At 42.3% G+C, this 22,189-nt stretch overlaps 1 protein-coding gene across 4 annotated transcripts in view; it reads left to right on the plus strand.

The window, feature by feature from the left end:
- The window catches only part of LOC141271380 (uncharacterized), a 65,021-nt gene extending 43,412 nt beyond the window's left edge, over positions 1–21,609 (plus strand). For all 4 annotated transcript variants that reach the window (XM_073681477.1, XM_073681475.1, XM_073681476.1 and 1 more), the window contains exons 5-8: positions 9,413–9,524; positions 12,225–12,494; positions 20,408–20,558; positions 20,641–21,609. In XM_073681477.1, the coding sequence (XP_073537578.1) occupies positions 9,413–9,524; positions 12,225–12,494; positions 20,408–20,558; positions 20,641–21,541 (1,434 nt within the window). In that variant the 3' untranslated portion in view covers positions 21,542–21,609. The remainder of the gene's footprint in view (positions 1–9,412; positions 9,525–12,224; positions 12,495–20,407; positions 20,559–20,640) is intronic.
- The last annotated feature ends 580 nt before the right edge of the window (positions 21,610–22,189 follow it).

Here is a 22,189-nt window from a genome sequence, read left to right on the forward strand (position 1 = left end):
TAGCTCCTGCTGGAGCTCTTACCAATTCCCCACACACGGCGCGTTGTCTCTGCTCCTCTGCAGCTCCGGCACAGGCAGCAGTGTGGTGAGGTCAGTAGCTGGATGACGTCATCACACTGCTGCTTGTCGGACACGGGGCTGACAGCCGCTCTCTCCTCTGCCCCAGTCCGCACAGTACTGTTCAAATATATTCGCGTCTAGAAGACTCAAATGCATTTGAGCATTGGGGCGGAGTGGTGTGCGTGCGGGCGGCGACGGGCCTAGCGTGCGTGCCCACAGAGAGGGCTCCAAGTGCCACCTCTGGCACGCGTGCTTTAGGTTCGCCACCGCTGACCTATCCTAAGGATAAGTCTTCAATGTAAAAGTAATGGATAGCCTCTTTAAATAAAAAAATAAGCTATACATGTTTGGTGTCTGTGTACTCGTACTGACCTGGGGAATCGTATTGTCATGTCAATTTCACCATATAGTGAACATGGTAAATACAGAAAAAAAAAAAACAACCAATTGTGTAATTACACTTTTTTTTTGCACTTTCACCGCACTTGGAATTTTTTTTCTCGTTTTCCAGTACTACATCGTAAAATCAATGGTGCCATTCAAAAGTTCAACTCATCCCGCAAATAACAAGCCCTCATACAGCTATATTGACGGATTTATAAAGTTATGGCTCTTGGAAGAAGGGGAGGAAAAACAAAAATGGCCTGGGGGTGAAGGGGTTAAGGAAGGTTTTGGGTCAAGATTTTATTACTTTCATTGAACAGGATTAGATCTAACAGTGTGACGGGGAAGCCTCAGTGTTTTTGATTAAGATGGAAAACAAATTTTAGGGTACGATCTGTATTGCCATCCCAAATGAACAAAAAGATTGTCTATGTATCTTCTAAAAGTCTCGGGATTCTTCCTCCATTAGGCCCAAAGATGACATTTTCTTTAAAATGATCAATAGACTTTCGCTTTACTTAGGGCGAACCACATCCCCATAGTAGTGTCCCAAGTATGTCGAGAATGAATAGAAGACTGAGATTTTTGTAAAATGCAATATAGTATTTTATGATATATGCAAATGAAAAAAAAATCCGTGGAAGCTTTGTATTGCACTGGCCTGGAGAATCCTAATTTGGTGTCATTTTTAACTATATTGTGAAGTAGTCGGGTGCTTGGTCAGCTTTAAGTTGGGCCAATATTTCTCTTCACTTCATTGTGTTTTAAGACAGAATTCTTGTGAAAATACCTTTATGTAATGTGACCCGAAGCTTATGCCCTCTAGAATAAAGTCTGTGTGCTTTAGGCTTGAGAATTTCTATGTCCAAACAATTTCTAGTGGTTTTGATTCCATTAGGATAAGGAATCTTGAAGGATAGAGATATGACTTCCAGATGTACAGTTTCATTATTAAAGAGGTTGCCCACTACTATTAGCATTGCCCCCATGGATTTAAATTGTACCAACAGGTGTTTTTGTAAATACCTTCTGTTGCTGATAATGCCTGTGACCCCCGCTATCACTGACCGCTCACAGGCATCACGTGACCCCCGCTATCACTGACCGCTCACAGGCATCACGTGACCCCCGCTATCACTGACCGCTCACAGGCATCACGTGACCCCCGCTATCACTGACCGCTCACAGGCATCACGTGACCCCCGCTATCACTGACCGCTCACAGGCATCACGTGACCCCCGCTATCACTGACCGCTCACAGGCATCACGTGACCCTGGCTGCAGCTGGCTCCGACATCCACTGATGTCACGTCAAGTTCCGGCTGCAGCAGGGAGTGACCCAGCGACGCGCTCCCCCCTGATTGATGGGCTGTGAGCGGGGTTTCACTGCACGTCACAGCTCAGCATCCACTGCACGCTTTCCCTCTCTCCATTCATTGGGAGTGGGGCATGGTGGATGCTGGGCTGTGACGCGCGGTGAAACCCCGCTCACAGCCCATCAATCGAGGGGAAGCGCGTCGCTGGGTCACTCCCTGCTGCAGCCGGAACTTGCCGTGACATCAGTGGATGTCAGAGCCGGCTGCAGCTGGGGGTCACGTGATGCCTGTGAGCTGTCAGTGATAGCGGGGGTCACGTGATGCCTGTGAGCGGTCAGTGATAGCGGGGGTCACGTGATGCCTGTGAGCGGTCAGTGATAGCGGGGGTCACGTGATGCCTGTGAGCGGTCAGTGATAGCGGGGGTCACGTGATGCCTGTGAGCGGTCAGTGATAGCGCCGCTGCAGGCAGCAAAGACCACGCAAGTATTTACAAAAATACTTTTTGGCACAATTTTAAATCCATGGGGACAATCTTAATAGTAGTGGGCAACCTCTTTAACCTCATGGAAAAATGAGAACCTCTTTAACCTGATTTGTAAATCGGGGGATTGGCTGGGAGTTGTACAAAGTATCTGCTGTATTGTATTGCCTAATCTTTGACTTGTGCATTAGCCAAATATACAGACCAAGGCCCCAAAATGTCATCTCTTCTGCATCTATAGTTGGTCCCCTATGAAGATGCAGTAAATGATTATGTAGGGTTTTGGGCAAGAAACTGCTGGGTTTGTGAATTAGTCTGGGTCATTACACCACTGCTTTCTGAAAGCCATTTTAAAGGAAACCGGACAGCATGAATCTGACATTGTCTGCCTTATTGCATTCCAGCATGATGTATCTGAAATGCTGTGGCATAATACATAATGTGAAAAGCCGGATGACTAGTCCAAGGTACATCCCCAGCGTCTTCTAGTTGATCTTGGCCTGTAAACATACAGTTGAAACCAGAAGTTTACATACACTATATGAAAAGACACACATGAATGTTTTTCTCAATATCTGACATGAAATCAGAATAAACCTTTCCCGTTTTAGGTCAACTAGGATTACCATAATTTTTAATATTTGCCAAATGCCAGAATAATGAGAGAGAATGTTTTAAGGCATTTTTATTACTTACTGCAAAGTCAAAAGTTTACATGCACTAAGATTACTATGCCTTTAAACAATTCTGGACTGCCCATATGATGATGTCATGTGTTTGGAAGCTTCTGAGTTTTATGGCAATATCTGAGTTAATTAGAGACACACCTGTGAATGTATTTTAATGCACACCTGAAACACACTGCTTCTTTGTGTAGCATCATGGGAAAGTCTAAAGAAATCAGCCAAGATATCAGGAAGAGAATTGTGGACTTGCACAAGTCTGGCTCATCCTTTGGTACCATTTCAAGATACCTGAAGGTGCCTCGTTCATCTGTACAAACAATTATACGCAAGTACAAACAAGATGGGAATGTCCAGCCACCATACCGCTCAGGAAGGAGACGGGTTCTGTATCTCCGAGATGAACGTGCTTTGGTCCGACATGTGCATATCAACCCAAGGACAAAAGCAAAACACCTTGTGAAGATGATGGCGGAAGCTAGTAAGATTGTGTCAATAACCCCAGTGAAACGAGTACTATATCAACATGGGCTGAAAGGCCACTGTGCCATGAAGAAGCCATTACTCCAAAAGAAACATAAAAAAGCCAGATTAATGTTTGCAAATGCACACATGAACAAAGACCTAATTTTTGGAGACATGTCCTCTGGTCTGATGAAACTAAAATTGAACTTTTTGGCCATAATGACCATCATTACATTTGGAGGGAAAGGGGAGAAGCTTGGAAGCCGAAGAACACCATCCCAACTGTGAAACACGGGGGTGGCAGCATCATGTTGGGGGGTTGTTTTTCTGCAGGAGGCACTGGTGCACTTCACAAAATAGATGGCATCATGAAAAAAGATTATGTGGCAATACTGAAGCAACATTTCAAGACATCAGCCAGGAAGTTAAAGCTTGGGCGTAAATGGGTCTTCCAAATGGACAATGACCTAAAGCATACTGCCAAAATGGTAGCAAAGTGGCTTAAGGATAACAAAGTCAATGTTTTGGAGTGGCCATCACAAAGCCCTGATCTCAATCCTATTGAAAATTTATGGGCAAAGCTGAAAAGGCGGGTGTGAGCAAGGCGACCTACAAACCTGGATCAGTTACAGCAGTTTTGTCAGGAGGAATGGGCCCAAATTCCGACCAACTATTGTGAGAAGCTTGTGGAAGGATATCCCAAACGTTTGAGAAAAACATACTATATAAAGAGACACATGTGCATGTAAACTTCTGGTTTCAACTGTACAAAATGGTGCCAAAGCACTCGATAGCAGAAGAGTGAGCCTCAACTTAGAGACAGACGTGAGATTGGAGATTGCAAAGGTTCCCCTGAAAGTACCAAAGACCCCCCTGGGAGATGGGCAGTGGCTACATCATCTAGTACTAGCATTTTTCACAAATTAGCATAATTAGTCATTCAACAAGGAAACTACGGAATGACTTAAAGGGGTTTTCGCCTTTTTTTTTCCTATAGAAAAAAAATCATGTTTTGACTTTATTAAAATATTAAAATCCGCCTGAACTCTCCCTTCCTGGGGTGCAGCGCTCTCTCCACCACTGGTCCAGCAATAACATCTGATCTATAGCGCTGCAGTCTATTACTAAGATCAGATGCTCTACATGCCATCTGTGAGAAGGGGAATTGTTAGGGCGACTCTTGGCAAGGATAGCTTTAGTTCAGACAGAAAATAATTTCAGACATCACATTAAAGCTTAGAGGGGACTATTGGTGAATGAGACATCTGACATATTGTGAGTCTTTAAGGGCAATTATTGCAAAATATATACCTGTAGTTGGAGTGTGGCTTACGATATATAGCAACTAGAAGAGTTTTTAGCTGAAATATAATGCCCCTGTTGGATAGAGAGGAAGCTGAGGGAGAGTTCACAGTGAATAAACTGGAGTAAGCAATAAGAGGGATTGTCAATAAGGTATGGGGATGGATGGAGTTTCAGTAGAGGTTTATAAGGAATTGTGGGAGGATGATGACTGCTTTTTAACCCCCTCACCACCTTGGGTTCTGCGTTCTCCGTTTTTTGCTCCCGGTCTGCCCAGAGCCATAACTTTTTTATTTTTCAGTCAATATGGCCATGTAAGGGTTTGTTTTTTGCGGGATGAGTTGTACTTTTGAACAACACCATTGTTTTTGGCATATAGTGTACTGAAAAATGCAGGGGGGGGATTTAAAGTGCGGTGAAATTACAGATAAAAAAAAGTTCAATTCCACAATTTTTTTTTTTTTTTTTTTTTTTTTTTTTTTTAATCATGTTCTTTAAATGCTAAAACTGACCAGCCATTATGATTCCCCAGGTCATTACAAGTTCATAGATATCTAACATACATAGGTTCTTTTTTTATTTAAGTGATGAAAAAAAAATTCAAAGTTTGCAGAAAAAAAAAAAGTCTCCATTTTCTGAGATCCGTAGCATCTCCATTTTCGGGATCTGGGGCTGGGTGAGCGGCTTATTTTTTTGCATGCTCAGCTAACGTTTTTATAGATACCATTTTTGGGGTAGATCTGATGTTTTGATTGCCTGTTACTGCATTTTATTGCAATGTTTCCGCGACCAAAAAACGTAATTCTGGCGTTTTGATTTTTTTTCTCGTTACGCCTTTAACCGATTGGATTAATTCTTTATCTATATTGATCAGGCAATTCTGAACTTGGCAGGGGGTGTTAATTTGAATGGGGCAAAAGGGGGGTGATTTGAACTTATATACACACATATATACACTGTTCAAAAAAATAAAGGGAGCACTCAACGCATCCTAATTCCAAGCGTCCTGCACGGCGTTGGGCTGTGAGCACAACCCCCATCTGTGGACGTCGGGCCCTCATACCACCCTCATGGAGTCGGGTTCTAACCATTTGTGCAGACACATTTGTGTACTGGCCTGTCTCCTGGTAGCGCCTCCAGCCTCTGGACACTACGCTGACAGACACAGCAAACCTTCTTGCCACGGCTCGCATTGATGTGCCATCCTGGATGAGCTGCACTACCTGAGCAACATCTGTGGGTTGTAGAGTCCGTCTCATGCTACCACGAATGTGAAAGCACAACCAACATTCAAAAGTGACCGAAATATCAGCCAAAAAGCATTGTACTGAGATGTGAGATGTGGTCCCCACCTGCAGAACCACTCCTTTATTGAGTGTGTCTTGATAATTGCCAATAATTTCCATCTATTGTCTATTCCATTTGCACAACAGCATGTGAAATTGATTGTCAATCAGTGTTGCTTCCTAAGTGGACAGTTTGATTTCACAGAAGTTTGATTTACTTGAAGTTATATTCTGTTGTTTAAGTGTTCCCTTTATTGTGGTGTGTGTGTGTATATATGGGGGTTGGCCATTTATATGGATACACCTAAATTAAATGGGAATGGTTGGTGATATCAACTTCCTGTTTATGACACATTAGTATATGGGAGCGGAAATGCGGAAATGCTTTTCCAGATGGTTGGTGACCATGGCGGCCATTTTAAAGTCAGACATTTTGGATCCAACTTTATTTTTTTTCTATGGAAAGAGGGTCATGTGACACATAAGACTTATTGAGAATTTCATAAGAAAAACAATGGTGTGCTTGGTTTTAACGTAGCTTTATTCTTTCATGAGTTATTTACAAGTTTCTCTTTGTTTACAACCATTGACATGTCGCAGAGGTTAACACGTGAGGAGCAGATAGAAATTGTGTTGTCTGTTGAACGCAGTACCTGGGTCATTGCAGCAAATTTCAATGCAAGACACCCTACGAGACCACCCATCTCCCATGCTACAGTTAGCAAACTGCTTGCCAAATTTAGTGAAACAGGTTCAGTGTTGCATTTGCCAAAATGTGGACCCAAGAAAACTGTCACTAATGAAGAAACATCAGTGGCTGTCCTAGCTTCATTCAGAAAGAGCCCACAGCGTAGCACTCGCCGCATGTCACTGGAGAGTGGCATCAGTCGAACATCCCTTCGGCGGATATTAGCTACTCACAAATGGCACCTTACAAAATCCAGCTGCTGCAGCATCTCAGCGAGGATGACCCAGATCGGCGCACTGAATTTGCAGAATGGGCCAAACAAAAATTGGAACAGGACCCTCAGTTTACACAGAACATTATGTTTAGTGATGAGGCAAACTTTTGTGAATGGTGAAGTTAACAAACAAAACCACCGCTATTGGTCTGAAAATAACCCACAGTGGATAGATCCCTCCAAGACTGTTGGAACACAAAAATTGATGGTATGGTATATGGGGTACAAAGATAGTGGGGCCATTCTTCATCAATGCCACTGGATATCTGAAATTTCTACATGATGATGTGTTGCCCTCTTTATGCACTGAAGATGGCACGTTCCCTGAGTTTTTCCAACAAGATAGTGCACCACCACATTATGGGTGTTAGGTCCAAGCATTCCTACATGAACAGTTTCCTGGAAAGTGGATTGGTCGTCTTGGGCCAGTTGAATGGCCACCAAGGTCTCCCGATCTGACCCCCTTAGACTTTTATCTTTGGGGTCATCTGAAGGCAATTGTCTATGCTGTGAAGATACGAGATATGCAGCATCTGAAACAACGGATACTGGAAGCCTGTGCTAGCATTTCTTCTGCGGTGTTGCTATCAGAGTGTCAAGAGTGGGAGAAAAGGGTTGCATTGACAATCCAACACAATGGACAGCACTTTGAACACATTTTATAAGTGGTCATAAACTTGTAAATAACGCATGAAAGAATAAAGTTATGTTAAAACCAAGCACACCATTGTTTTTCTTATGAAATTCTCAATAGGTTCGATGTGTCATATGACCCTCTTCCCATTGAAAAAAATAAAGTTGGATCCAAAATGGCTGCCATGGTCAGCACCCATCTGGAAAAGTTTTCCCCCTCCCATATACTAATGTGCCACAAACAGGACGTTGATATCACCAACCATTCCCATTTAATTTAGGTTTATCCATATAAATAGCCCATCCTGTATATTATAATATTTTTATATTTTTAAAAACTTTTTTTTTTTACTTTTCACAAGCTTTAATGGTCTCCATGGGAGACTATATAAGCTGCGATCATCCGGTCGCCTGTGCTACACTCAGCAGCCCTGCTGTGTGTAGCAAAAAATGCTCACTTGCTGTGAGCATCGACTGCTGGGCGGCGCTAATACCATGCTGGCAATAACCGCAGGGGTCTCCTGCAGACCCCAGGTTGTAATGCCAGCCAATTGGTGACCCGCTGCCATGTGACACGGGTGCCGATGGGTGGGATTAGAGACGCGCTTCCGGCGCATCCAAGTTAAATGCAGCTGTCGGAGATTGACATGGCAATTTAACCTGGTAACAGCCGCGGGTGTATCGCGATTCCGCCTGCGGTTGTTAGGGGCACATGATGGCTGTCATGTGCCCGAAAACATGCGGGCTCAGTGCTGGAGCCCGCATGGAGTACAGGGATACGACCTTGGACGTATGGTTAAAAGGGCCACATGTAGAAAAAAATTTAATATGAAGGGCCGTTTTCTTTGCGGGAGAAGATTCTGTTTTCAGTGATACCATTATTTTCCTATATGACTTTTTGATCATCATTTTAATTCAATTTTGGCATGTTTATTTTTAATGGTGTTTTATAATATGGGTTATGATACAGGCCTTCTTTTTTATTTCAGTTTTTACAGAAAACAGCATTTTTAGTGGCCAAATATTTTTCCGTTATTTTTTCCTACTTTTTGAATGTTTTTTTTTTTTTTTTTTTAATAAATGGTTTCCTTTTTTCTTGCACCCAAATTGGCCCCATACAGTATTATTTTTTTACAAATAGCCCCTTTTAGTAATTCTGGCCCCATCCTATAATAATGTACCCTGTCCTGTAATAATGTTCTTCATCCTGAAAAAATGTCCCCAATTCAGTAATAATGTCTCTCAACCTGTAGTAATGGTCCCCCATCCTGTAATAATGGTCCCCATTTTGTTGTAATTTCCCCACCATTTTGTACTTGTAACAATGTTCCACATTCTTTTTACACATACTTATTATTTTTACTTTTTCCTGATGTGACCTCGCTTCCTTGGTGAACAGTGTCCTCCACAGCCGGGGTGGCCCATGGAAGTGATGACATGCACTGTCGCAACGGAGATGCCAACGTCAGTTGCTGGCCTCTGATTGGTCTGTGGGTTGTACTGGAATTGTGGTGCAAAGAGCCGGTCTTTGCGCCGCAATACATTTTGATTGAATGTGCATCCGAGAACGCACATTCAGTTCTAAAGGAACGCTGACATCGGCGTCTCCTAGACCAGGCCGCGATAGTCTCAGGAGCCTGAGGGCAGCACTATGGAGCCTGGGGGGGCTGCGTGATTTGAGTCCCCTGTTCTTTGAGGAGTTTATAGTGGTAATGCCAAAAGAAAGGAAGCTCTTTACATTACCAGATTCCTAAAGTTGAGTATCACAAGCCACATGTTGCTAGAGATTGCGTGCTGTGAATAGTGGGTCACTTTAACTTTTTATTTTTATATTGTAGAGTGAACATTTCAATGATTTTGAAATTATTGTTAAGGAAGAGGTAAAGGAGGAGAAGGATGTGATACTTGTTACCATTGAAGAAGAAGAGGTTCCAGTAAATATTAGCCGAGGTAAAGGCCACTAAGTGCAGAAATTAGTCACATGTTGTGCATATTTAGTACCTACAAAAGTCTTTAACTCTTCATTGTAACCTGTTGGTACAGTGTCATTCTATTGTGTGGAAAGTGCCATATGTATTTTAGTGTGTAAAGGGCTCACTTACATATGCGTACAAAAAAAAAATTACTTCAATGTTCATCCCGAAAAGTTTGACGAGTGTCATGCGAATGTTTTTTTTCCCTTGCCTAGCATCTGTATGACATCCTTATGCAATGTGTTTTTAACATCATCTTATCTTACATACTAGAATACTCTATAACTCTATATAACTTTAAATCTAGTTTATAAAACTAATAAAGCAATGTTATAAAAAGAGATGGATTCTAGAAAGATATTAGATAATCGATAGAAAGATAGATATCCTGTAGATATATCAATTTCACAAGCCCTCTACATGTTATAAACTTGCACCCTTTAGTGCCTTTCATGTGGCATTTCTTGTTTAGCTTTTTAGGCTTGTTTAACCTAATGGCAAAAAAACATGATGTGGGATCCACCCAATTTTATGAAACCAGCAAAGGTAAAGCAGACAGCTGTGAGCTGATATTATCAGGCTGAGAAGGTCCCTGGTCATTGGGCTTTTCCCAGCCTTACAATATCAACCCAAAGTGGCGCATCAAATTAGATGTCACAATTCTGGTTCTTTGCTTTCGCTCTTCCCGATTAGCCTTGTGCATTGGCAATCAGGGTAATGGGACTTGGGGTTGATGTCCGCCGTAGTCCAGGGAATCCGACAGTCCACAAACGGTAACCTAAAAAAACCAGAAATAAAACCAAGACACTATCCCTCGTTCACCAATGTATTATTATTAAAAAAAATAAATAAAATTAATGTGACATCAGTAACAATAACACTCATAAGAGTCACCGGGTTTCACAGAGGGCAGCGTGACACGGCGACTCAATTGAGCGTGCTCATTACTGACATTGCCGCTCTTCAGAGCCGTTGGGTCTCGAGCGCAGCGTGATTTGGGAGTGGATGCTGCTAAAGCCTATGGAGACTCAGTATGAGTCTCCATAGTCTTTTATTAACGGAATCAGGAAGGTCGTGAGAAGCACTGGACTACGATGGACCTATGTGGGACTTTTTATATAAAAAAAAAAAATTAAACAATTCAGGTTTCAATTTATGAAATTCCCATGGGTTTATTTTTTAAATTGATGAACCAGGGAAAGTTTCAAGTATAATAAAGTATGTGTATATATATATATAGTGTGTATATAATAAAAGAAAACAATTTTTTTTAATACTGGGTTAGTAATGGGGGTATCTGATAGACGCCTGTCCATTACTAACACCAGGGCTTGATGTCAGCTGTGTTTTAGGATAATTCACAGTTGACATTAACCCCATGCCCCATTACCCCTATTGCCAACACACCAGGGCAGTCGGGAAGAGCGAAGGCAAAGCACCAGTATTGGTGCATCTAGTGTGATGCGCCACTTCTGAGGCGGCTGTGGGCTGGTATTTTTAGGTTGGAAAGGGCCCAATAAGCATGGACCTTCCAATCCTGATATCAGCCCACATCTGTCTCCTTTATCTTTGCTGGTTTAAAAAAAATAGAGGAGACAACATCATTTTTTTTTAATTTATTTAGTGGGTTAAACAAGCATAAAAAACTCCACAATAAAATCCACATGAAAGGAGCTAAAGGATGTAAGTTTATAATATCTAGGGGGCTTGTGAAAATATATATCTCAGGAGTTCTATTAGTCCTTGTTTGTTAGTTCGCTCGGTCCTTGTTTGTTAGTTCGCTCGGTCCTTGTTTGTTAGTTCGCTCGGTCTTTGTTTGTTAGTTCGCTCGGTCTTTGTTTGTTAGTTCGCTCGGTCCTTGTTTGTTAGTTCGCTCGGTCTTTGTTTGTTAGTTCGCTCGGTCTTTGTTTGTTAGTTCGCTCGGTCTTTGTTTGTTAGTTCGCTCGGTCTTTGTTTGTTAGTTCGCTCGGTCCTTGTTTGTTAGTTCGCTCGGTCCTTGTTTGTTAGTTCGCTCGGTCCTTGTTTGTTAGCTCGCTCGGTCCTTGTTTGTTAGCTCGCTCGGTCCTTGTTTGTTAGCTCGCTCGGTCCTTGTTTGTTAGTTCGCTCGGTCCTTGTTTGTTAGTTCGCTCGGTCCTCGTTTGTTAGTTCTCTTGGTCCTTGTTTGTTTCTTCACTCGGTCGTTCGCTCGGTCCTTGTTCTTTCTCGCTGTGAATTTCCTGTGCTTTGCTGATGCAATTTCATGGTTCTTTTTTAAGATGTGTGCGTAAAAACCAGATGGCGTACGCATGGTCTGTGTCGTCCGTTTTTTTTCTCGCGTCCAATATACACGGCCACTCGCAGTATGCTGCGATTTTTGATTTTTTTTTTTTTCTCCTCAGCCCGATTACAGTTGAGGGAAAAACTTGTATATCAGCACTGATTCATTGAATAATAAAATTATTATGGTTGATGTTAATAAATATATATACATACATTATTTTATTTATTTTTCTCTCACATTGCACTCTTCTGATTTATGCGCAAGTGGGAGTGAGACCTTAGTGTTGTATTTGGTTGTCCGGAAATGCCGAATCAGAGTTGGTCAATGTATCACATTGCCACATTTAGCAGCTAGATGTCAGTGGAACCTGAAAGCATGTGCATCTTCTTAATTCGATCAATATCTTATATTCCATAGTGGCTAGGCGGCCTCACAGGAACAGGAAAAAGGCCCCCAGCCGTTCTATTCGTTTCATGGAGCGTCAGACAGCAAAGATTCCACGCTTCAGGAAGCTGCAGCTGAAAGTCAAGGAGTTAATTTCTGCCGTCCGAAGTCATCCTGAGCTTTGGGACCCTTCTGACCGTGGGTACAGTGACCGGCAGAAGAAAACAGATGCATGGTCATCTGTGTGCTGCCGTTTGTACCCAGACTGGGAAAGCCTTGATAACAGAGACAAAGGGATTCTTGGTAAATACAATAATGTGCCATTTTATTGAAAAATAAAAGTAACCAACCATATTATTATACTTATTAAAGCACGATTTGATTCCTTGGTGCTGTACATGTGAAAAGGGTTTCATACATATTACATACATATATAAATTACAATGAACAAACTGTGAGTAACTGGTACAGAAAGGGTCAGGACCTTGCCCTCACAGGTTTACAGTCTACTGGTTAATGGGAGGAGACAATAGGTCTGCCATGAAGCAGCTCCGGTAGTGGTGAGTTGGCAGCATGAATCATTGCAGGCTTTCCTGAAGAGATGGGTTTACAGGTTGCATCTGAAGTTTCCAAATGTAGGGGATAATCTGACATGCTGAGGCACTAAGATGATCAAAAAGATGGGGGATGCTACAGAAAAATCTTGAAGGTGGTTGGGCTAGGAACATAGTAGAGCGGAGGAGAGAAGTAGATCATGTGAGGACCAGAGATTAAATGTGGGAAGGTCTCTGTAGATTAGTTTGTAAATATACGGAGGAGACCGCTACAGGTGCATGTCACTAAATTAGAATATCATCAAAAAGTTAATTTATTTCAGTTCTTCAATACGAAAAGTGAAACTTAGATTATATAGTCATTTACAAACAGAGTGATCTATTTCAAGTGTTTATTTCTGTTAATGTTGATTATGGCTTACAGCCAATGAAAACACAAAAGTCATTATCTCAGTAAATTAAAGTAATTAACAAAAAATACCTACAAAGTCTTCCTAAGCGTTTAAAAAGGCCCCTTAGTCTGTTTCAGTAGGCTCCACAATCATGGGGAAGACTGCTGACTTGAGAGATGTCCAGAAGGCACACTCCACAAGGTCCCCGAGTTCCAATTTTCATTTGGAGATCAAGGCCCCAGAGTTTGGAGGAAGAGTGGAGAGGCCACAATCCAAGCTGCTTGAGGTATAGTGTGAAGTTTCCACAATCCGTGATGGTTTGGGGAGCCATGTCATCTTCTGGTGTAGGTCCACTGTGTTTTATCAAGACCATAGTCAGCACAGCCGTCTACCAGGAAATTTTAGAGCACTTCATGCTTCCCTCTGCCGACAAGCTTTTTGGAGATGGAAATTTCATTCTCCAGCAGGACTTGGCACCTGTCCACACTGCCAAAAGTACCAATACCTAGTTCAAAAATACCAGTATCACTGTGCTTGATTGGCCAGCAAACTCGCCTGACCTTATTGTGGTATTGGTGGTATTGTCAAGAGGCAGGTGAGAGACACCAGACCCAACAATGCAAATGAGCTGAAAGCTGCAACCTGGGCTTCCATAACACCTCAGCAGTGCCACAGGCTGATCACCTCCATGCCACGCCACATTGCTGCAGTAATTGATGCAAAAGGATCCCCGACCAAGTATTGAGTGCATTTACTGAACAGACATTTCAGTAGGACATTTCATATTTTAAAATCATTTTCAAGCTGTTGTTATAAAGTATTCTAATTTACTGAGATAATGACTTTTGTGTTTTCATTGGCTGTAAGCCATAATCATCAACGTTAACAGAAGTAAACACTTGAAATAGATCACTCTGTCTGTAATGACTCTATATAATATGTTTCACTTTTTGTATTGAATAACTGAAATAAATTAACGTTTTGATGATATTCTAATTTAGTGAGATGCACCTGTATTAGTTTAACTGGTTTCGTTGGGGATATGGAAGCCTGTGAAGGGATTGGCAAAAGAGTAGCAAGGTGAGAGGTAGATTAGTTGGGCAGTGGAGCTAAAGATAGACAGAAGTGAGTATTGGGAGCAGGGCTGTGGAGTCAGTAAGCCAGACCTCCGAATCCTCAATTTCCATGGCACAGACTACGACTCCAACTCCCTCATATATGGCTCATGTTTAAGTGATACATTTACTACAGAACAGATTAATCTCAGATAAAAGTCTAGACCAGTGTTTCCCAAACTCCAGTCCTCACCGCCCCCACAGGTCAAGATTTCCATAGTGTTGCACAGGTGAGAGAATTCCTGATGCCTTGATAATTCCATCACCTGTGCAACACTAAGGAAATCCTGAAAACATGACCTGTGGGGGCTGTGAGGACTGGAGTTTGGAAAACACTGGTCTAGGCCCTTAGATCAGGAATAGGACAGACATTTATAGGACATTTCATAACTTTCCCATATTCTTATGAAAAAATATTCCCCACAAACTGCATTGATCTACTGTACCCAATTTATTATATATTTTATGAGTCGGAGTTGGTCCATTTTATACCAACTCCACTAAAAATGGGCTCCGACTCCACAGCCCTGGTTGGGAGGCCATGGAGAAGAATATTGCAGCAGTCAAGGTGGAAGCTGATGAGATTATGTGCTAGAATTATAGGAGATTCAGGGTTGAGGAATGGAAGAATTCTGGAAATATTTTTGAGGTGAAGGCGGCAGGAGGTGTTAAGAGCTTGGATATTTGGTTTAAGGACTGAGTTAAGGGTTACATTGAGACAGGGGAAAGTGTGATATTTACTGTGATAGATCAGGTAGGGGCGGTTGAGTGAGGTGGAAGAAAGACGATGAGTTTTGTTTTGTTTTGTCCTCCTTTGCATTTTGGGATTTGTGATGAGAAGAAGGGGGATATGGCTGATGGATATTCTGACATTAAGGACAGCAGAGAGGTACATTTTAGTGTTATCAGCATATAGGTGGTATTGGAAGCCATGGGACTTTGAGTTTTCCAAGACCAAAGTATTAATGGAGAAGAGTAGGGGTCCTAGCACAGAGCCCTGAGGGACACTAACAGAGGGCGGGATGAGGAGGTAGTATGGGAATGGGAGACGCTAGATGTGAGGTATGATGAGATCCAGGAGAGGACAAGATCTGTGGGGCCAAGAGAAGAGCAGATCTGTAGTATAAGGCTATGTTCACCCACGTTGTGTTTTGTTGCATATTTTGAAGCAGATTTTTATGCAAATTTTCAGCTGCGTCTTATGTACTGCAAACTAGCAAGTCTACCAGCTTACATACCATTTTTTCACCCATTGGAAGTAATGGGTGGTGGGGAAAAAAAAAGGCTGAAAAAACGCAGCTAAATTTTTTTTCAGCATTTTTCATGGGAAAATGTGTTATTTATGTTGGGAGAGTTTAAATTAATTGATGTGTTGTAGTGTAAACATTAGCTGACCTATGTGTGAGATTGAACAATACCTGTGGCCCAGTGAGGTGTGAAATTGAACAGTGCCTGTGCAAACGTATAACTCATACAAACTCAATACATTGCCAGTGTCTAAACTATTCTTGAGCAATTCACCTCCCCCACTATGCCAAAACCAGAATATTTTTTTTCACAGAACTTTATATACATGCATGAATAGAGACAAAATGACAGGAAAAATCTGTGTTTTTGACACAGCTGATTTCCTGCCAGAGAAGTTTTGCTGCAGATTTCTGACTGAAAAAAACACAACATGTGGGAACATAGAGTAAGGAAGTGGTCAACTGTATCAAAGGCTGAGGATAGGTCTAGTAGGAGGAGAAGAGAATATTGGCTGTTATCTTTTGCAGTTAGTAGGTCATTAAAAACTTTGGTTAGGCCAGTTTCATTAGAGTGGTGAGGATGGAAGCAGGATTGTAGGTTGTTGAAGAGTGTGGGAGGAAAGTTCACCGTGGATCTGCTATTCAGGAGTTTTGAAACAAAAGGGAGACGATAGGTGGATGCAGAGTTTTGGTCAATGGATGGCTCCTTCAGGATGGGTATGCTTGTTGCATATTTGAAAGTGGAAGGTGTACCACCAGAGGATAATAAGTTAAAGCGATGAGTTATTGCTCAGATGAGCAGAGTAGTGAGGTTTGGGAGGATGTGGGATGGGAAAGGATCAAGCACACAGTTGGTGAGTTGTGATTTGGAGAGAACTTTTCTTCAGTGATTGTTGAAAGGAAGGTTATGGGGAAGGTTCTGTTATATGAAGGGGCTTTGGTCGTTAAACATTAACTATTTGTATTATTTGATCTTATTTTTGATTTGTGTGGTAAAATCTTCTGCAGAAATGAGGAAGTTTGAAGGGGCAACAGTGGACAGAAAAGGGAATTAAGTGTTGAACAACTGGAGTTATTGGATAGAGAATATATGAGAGTTGTAAAGTAATCCTGTTTAGCAGATGTGAGGTCTGACTTGAATATAATACAATCTGCTTGTGAGTGAATTTTTTTACTGCGCTGCTCTATAAACCTGGGGGCTTGGTGCTGCTTTTTTGTGATGCTGGTGTGCCAGGGTTGTCTATTGATTTATCACCTTTTGCATTGCATAATAGGGGCAGCCGAGTCAGTAGCTGATGCGAGTGTGGCATTGTAGAAAATGGTGTCTGTGTCATGTAGTGAAGATGTTGTGGACCGTAATAGAAGAGATTGAGTTTGTGAATGTCTAGGTATGAGCGTTTTCTGCAGGGGTGGGCTAACTGCTGTTCCTTTGGATGGGGGCAGATGAATAGGTCAGGGATGAGAATGTAAGTAGTTGGTGGCTAAATAGGGGAGAGATGAGGTTGTGAGGTTAGATCAAGAACAGATGGAGATGAGGTCTAGTATATGTCCATCTGTATAGGTGGATGTGGAGGACCATTGTGTGAGACCAAATGATGAAGCGAGCGACAAGAGTTTAGAGGCTTCTGACTGGTGAGTGTCAATGGGAAAGTGGAAATGTGAGCAGAGAGAAAGTGTAGAAGCCGTGTGGTGAAGGAATCGATAAAGGGAGTGACAGGAGCCAGGGTCAGTATGTGACAGGAGCTAGGGTCAGTATGTGACAGGAGCTAGGGTCGGTATGTGGCAGGAGCCAGGGTCGGTATGTGGCAGGAGCCAGGGTCGGTATGTGGCAGGAGCCAGGGTCGGTATGTGACAGGAGCCAGGGTCGGTATGTGACAGGAGCCAGGGTCGGTATGTGACAGGAGCCAGGGTCGGTATGTGACAGGAGCCAGGGTCGGTATGTGGCAGGAGCCAGGGTCGGTATGTGGCAGGAGCCAGGGTCGGTATGTGACAGGAGCCAGGGTCGGTATGTGACAGGAGCCAGGGTCGGTATGTGACAGGAGCCAGGGTCGGTATGTGACAGGAGCCAGGGTCGGTATGTGACAGGAGCCAGGGTCGGTATGTGACAGGAGCCAGGGTCGGTATGTGACAGGAGCCAGGGTCGGTATGTGACAGGAGCCAGGGTCGGTATGTGACAGGAGCCAGGGTCGGTATGTGACAACCACTTGGAGGCTGTAGGGAGATTGGATATGGGCAGAGTGAACTTCAAAAGATAGGAGGATAGAGTTGGAAGTTACAGTGGTTAGACAGGAGAACGCGAACTCCTCCATCATGTTTATTGCTATGGTGAGGATTGTGGGTGAAGCGAATCCCACGCTAACAGAGCTCAGCAGGGCCGGCTGTGTCAGAGGGTGTCTTCATGTTTCTGTGAAGCCTAGGAGGGATATATTACAAGAAGTAAAGAGGTTGTAAATGACAACATGGAGCTTATTACAGATGGAGTGGGCATTCCATTGTTCTCCAGAGAGAGGGGGGGGGGATGGAGCAGCGTCGGGTCGGTTGAATGAGCTTTTGGTTAGAGAGGTTGCGGGAATTTCTAGTAACTGGAGAGTAGTAGGAAGGAGAAATATTAGTAGGTATTAGTTGCGGAGGATAAGGATTAGGAGATACATTACCAGCAGAGAGTGGGAGAAGGAGAGTGCACAGCTAGTTTTTTGTTTTTAAAAGTGGTGATCTGAGGTTTAGGATCTGGTCAGATAAATAATTCTTCGGAGGGTGTTGAGGTTTGGGGATAGCAAAGGAGAGTAAGGACTAGGGGAGCAGTAACTGTAAGGGCATAAGGAAGCATATGGCGAAAGTAATTGTGGAAGAATAATAAAAAAGTGAGATGTTAGTAATGTGTAGTCGCTCTTACCTTCTGTTCACTTCTGGTATATTTCTGTTGTGCACTTAACAAGCTTCACTTAAAGAAGCTGCACGCATAGACCGCGATCAGAATAAACTGACTCCAAATTTATACACCTTTTAATTACTTGTGAAAGATACCGGGCGGACAAAACGGAGGAGCTACAGTTAGTGTTACTAATAGTTAGTCACAGTTATTGTTAGTAACGGTCACTCTTGTATCCATGCAATTCTATAGTATGCACTTTTAAATATCTATTAATAGCCATAAACCTGAGTGTTTGAATACTTTCATTTTCTTATTTATTTATTTATACAGTGCATTGTGAAAGTATTTGCCTCCCTTTAACTTTTCTACCTTTTGCCACATTTCTGGCTTCAAACAAGAAGATTTAAAATTCTATTTTTTTAGGGAAGAATCAACAACAAGTGGGACACAATCGTGAAATGGAACGAAATTTATTGGATATTTTAAACTTTTTTTAACAAATTAATAACTGAAAAGTGGGGCGTGCAATATTATTCGCCCCCCCCCCCCCCTTAAGTTAATACTTTGTAGCGCCACCTTTTGCTGCGATTACAGCTGCATGTCACTTGGGGTATGTCTCTATCAGTTTTGCACATCGAGAGGCTGAAATTCTTGCCCATTCTTCCTTGCAAAACAGCTCGAGCTCATTGAGGTTTGATGGAAGGTGTTTGTGAACAGCAGTTTTCAGCTCTTTCCACAGATTCTCGATTGGATTCAGGTCTGGACTTTGACTTGACCTTTCTAACACCTGGATACGTTTATTTTTGAACCATTCCATTGTAGATTTTGCTTTATGTTTGTTGGAAGATAAATCTCCGTCCCAGTCTCGGGTCTTTTGCAGACTACAACAGGTTTTCTTCCAGAATCGTCCTGTATTCGGCTCCGTCCATCTTCCCATCAATTTTAACCATCTTCCCTGTCCTTCTGAAGAAAAGCAGGCCCAAACCATGATGCTGCCACCACCATGTTTGACAGTGGGGATGGTGTTTTGAGGGTGTTGAGCTGTGTTGCTTTTACCCCAAACATATCGTTTTTCCTTGTGGCCAAAAAGTTCGATTTTGGTTTAATCTGACTAGAGCACCTTATTCCACATGTTTGTTGTGTCTCCCAGGTGGCTTGTGGCAAACTTCAAACGAGACTTTTTCTGGATATCTTTGAGAAATGGCTTTCTTCTTACCACTCTTCCATAAAGGCCAGATTTGTGCAGTGTACGACTGATTGTTGTCCTATGGACAGACTCTCCCACCTCAGCTGTAGATCTCTGCAGTTCATCCAGAGTGATCATGGGCCTTTTGGCTGCATCTCTGATCAGTCTTCTCCTTGTTCGAGATGCAAGTTTAGAGGGACGGCCGGGTCTTGGTAGATTTGCAGTGGTCTCATACTCCTTCCATTTCAATATGATCGCTTGCACAGTGCTCCTTGAGATGTTTAAAACTTGGGAAATCTTTTTGTATCCAAATCCGGCTTTAAACTTCGCCACAACAGTATCTCGGACCTGCCTGGTGTGTTCCTTGGTCTTCATGATGCTCTCTGCACTTGAACAGAACCCTGAGACGATCACAGAGCAGGTGCATTTATACGGAGACTTGATCACACACAGGTGGATTCTATTCATCATTACCAGTCATTTAGGACAACACTGGATCATTCAGAGATCCGCACTGAACTTCTGCACTGAAAGTAAAGGGGCCGAATAATATTGCACGCCCCACTTTTCAGTTTTTAATTTGTTAAAAAAGTTTAAATTATCCAAAAATTTCGTTCAACTTCGCGATTGTGTCCCACTTGTTGATTCTTCCCAAAAAAATGTGAATTTTATATCTTTGTTTGAAGCCAGAAATGTGGCAAAAGGTAGAAAAGTTCAAGGGGGGCAAATACTTTCACAATGCGCTGTATATTTTTTGCTCGAGGAGGAAGTAATTGTTTCATTAAATATGTTGGTCTGGCTTTTTTTTTTTGTTTTGTTATTCCTTGCTGTGTGTTCTTATGATTCATAGATAATGATGTCCGGAAGAGGTGGCGTAGTGCTCGCGACCAGTTTCGCAGGGAGATCGTGCAGTGTCAAAATGGTTTAGCTCCCCCCATCAAGAAACCCTACATCCATCTGGAAGAACTAATGTTTCTGGTGCCTGTCTTAGATATTCGGCCGTAAGTCTTATTGTGGTTACACACTTTTTCTTCTTGTTTCTATGGTGGTTAAAGCTTAGAAATTTTGTTTTTCACTATACAGAGCAAATCTTAATGGAGCAGAAGTAGATGTCCAAGTGGCTCAGGAACTGAATCAGCTGGGAGAATCTGAGCCGGAATTGCCAACAACAACACTAGCAGGAGTATCAGATCCTAGTGATGGAGGCAGATCTTTGTGCTGTGAAGAACCATTCATCACAGGCAATGGGACATTAGTTTCCCGAGTTTTACCACTTCAATACAAGGAGAGGAAAGGAGGAAAGACCAGCTTTAGCTCAGCTAGTGCAGACACAATTGATAGCCAGGTTCTGGCCTACTTGCAAAGAAATATTGAAGAAGATTCAGAGGACGCATTTGTCCGCAGTTTGGGAAGTTATATCCGAAAAGTCCCAGAGCGATGGAGGCTTTGGCTGCGTTCCAGCATTCAGACCCTGATAGAGGCTTGCATTCCTCCAAATGATCCTGAGAAGGTCCTTAGTTTATTAGACCAAGTAAAGCTGGCCTGTCCTCTGAACACAGCTCCACCTACGGAAATAGAGTTCATGTCCCCATTGGCTGCCTATCAATCACCAACTCAGCCCCAATATTGCGTCTCAATTTCCTCTCAGGCCACTTCCAATTTATACTCTCAGTCCCCTCCATCTACTTCACATTCTTTCCCTCGACTCTCTTCATACCATTCACATCCTTCCACAAGTTATACCCAGGACTCGAACTCACAACCCAGCTATGCCTTCCATTCCCATCGGGAACCCAGATGTCAGGTTGCTTTTCCCTCTAGTCTCTCCCACAACTCCTCATTATCCTCTTCAAATATTCCTACCTCTTCCAGTTCTTCTGACCATGGCCCTATGTCCACTTCTCCATCTTGCCTTACTGCGTATGGTTCCATGTCTGCATCCCCATTGACTCACTCCGCTTGCCCTACATCACAGCTTCATTAGGTATCCCACCATTAACTTGTCATTTTCTGAAAACAGATTATTTGGCATAAATAAATATAATTTTTTTATTTTTGTTTTATGTGGCAAAAAAAGTTGAAATGCACATACAGCCTCAATTCCATAAATGTTGGGACGCTGTGTGAAATGTAAAGAAAAGAAGAACATGATGATTTGGAAATCTCTTCTAGCCATATTTTATTCACAATAAAGCACAGATCAGAAGGTGAAAGTTTGACATTTTTCGATTTGATTTGAAAAAAAAAAATTAACTAATTGATGGCAGCAACACATCTTACAAAGGTTGGGACAGGGTTAACAGCTGGAAAAGTTGCAATAGTTAAAAATTGTTTCTCCATTTGTTTTTCATTGTCACGTGACTGTGCGTAACAAGTGCAAGTAAAATTACAAAGACTTTTGAGTATCTGACCATCTACAGTACATCATATTAACGCAATACCTACAAGAAAGAAGAGCCAAACTGAAAGGTCATATAGAGACAGGACTAAATGTGTTTAAATAAAAAACCTTTATTTAATACAACCTTGGTTATGGAATGGCTCTGCAAAAAGGAGTGCACACACACAATTACCGTATATAAATTACTAAAACCCGGACCTAGGCCATAGCAAATAAAAAACCCAATGACTA

Source organism: Phyllobates terribilis, unplaced genomic scaffold (assembly GCF_046119375.1).
Source record: "Phyllobates terribilis strain yellow unplaced genomic scaffold, ASM4611937v1 Scaffold_5__5_contigs__length_657084704, whole genome shotgun sequence".
NCBI classification, from domain to species: domain Eukaryota; kingdom Metazoa; phylum Chordata; class Amphibia; order Anura; family Dendrobatidae; genus Phyllobates; species Phyllobates terribilis.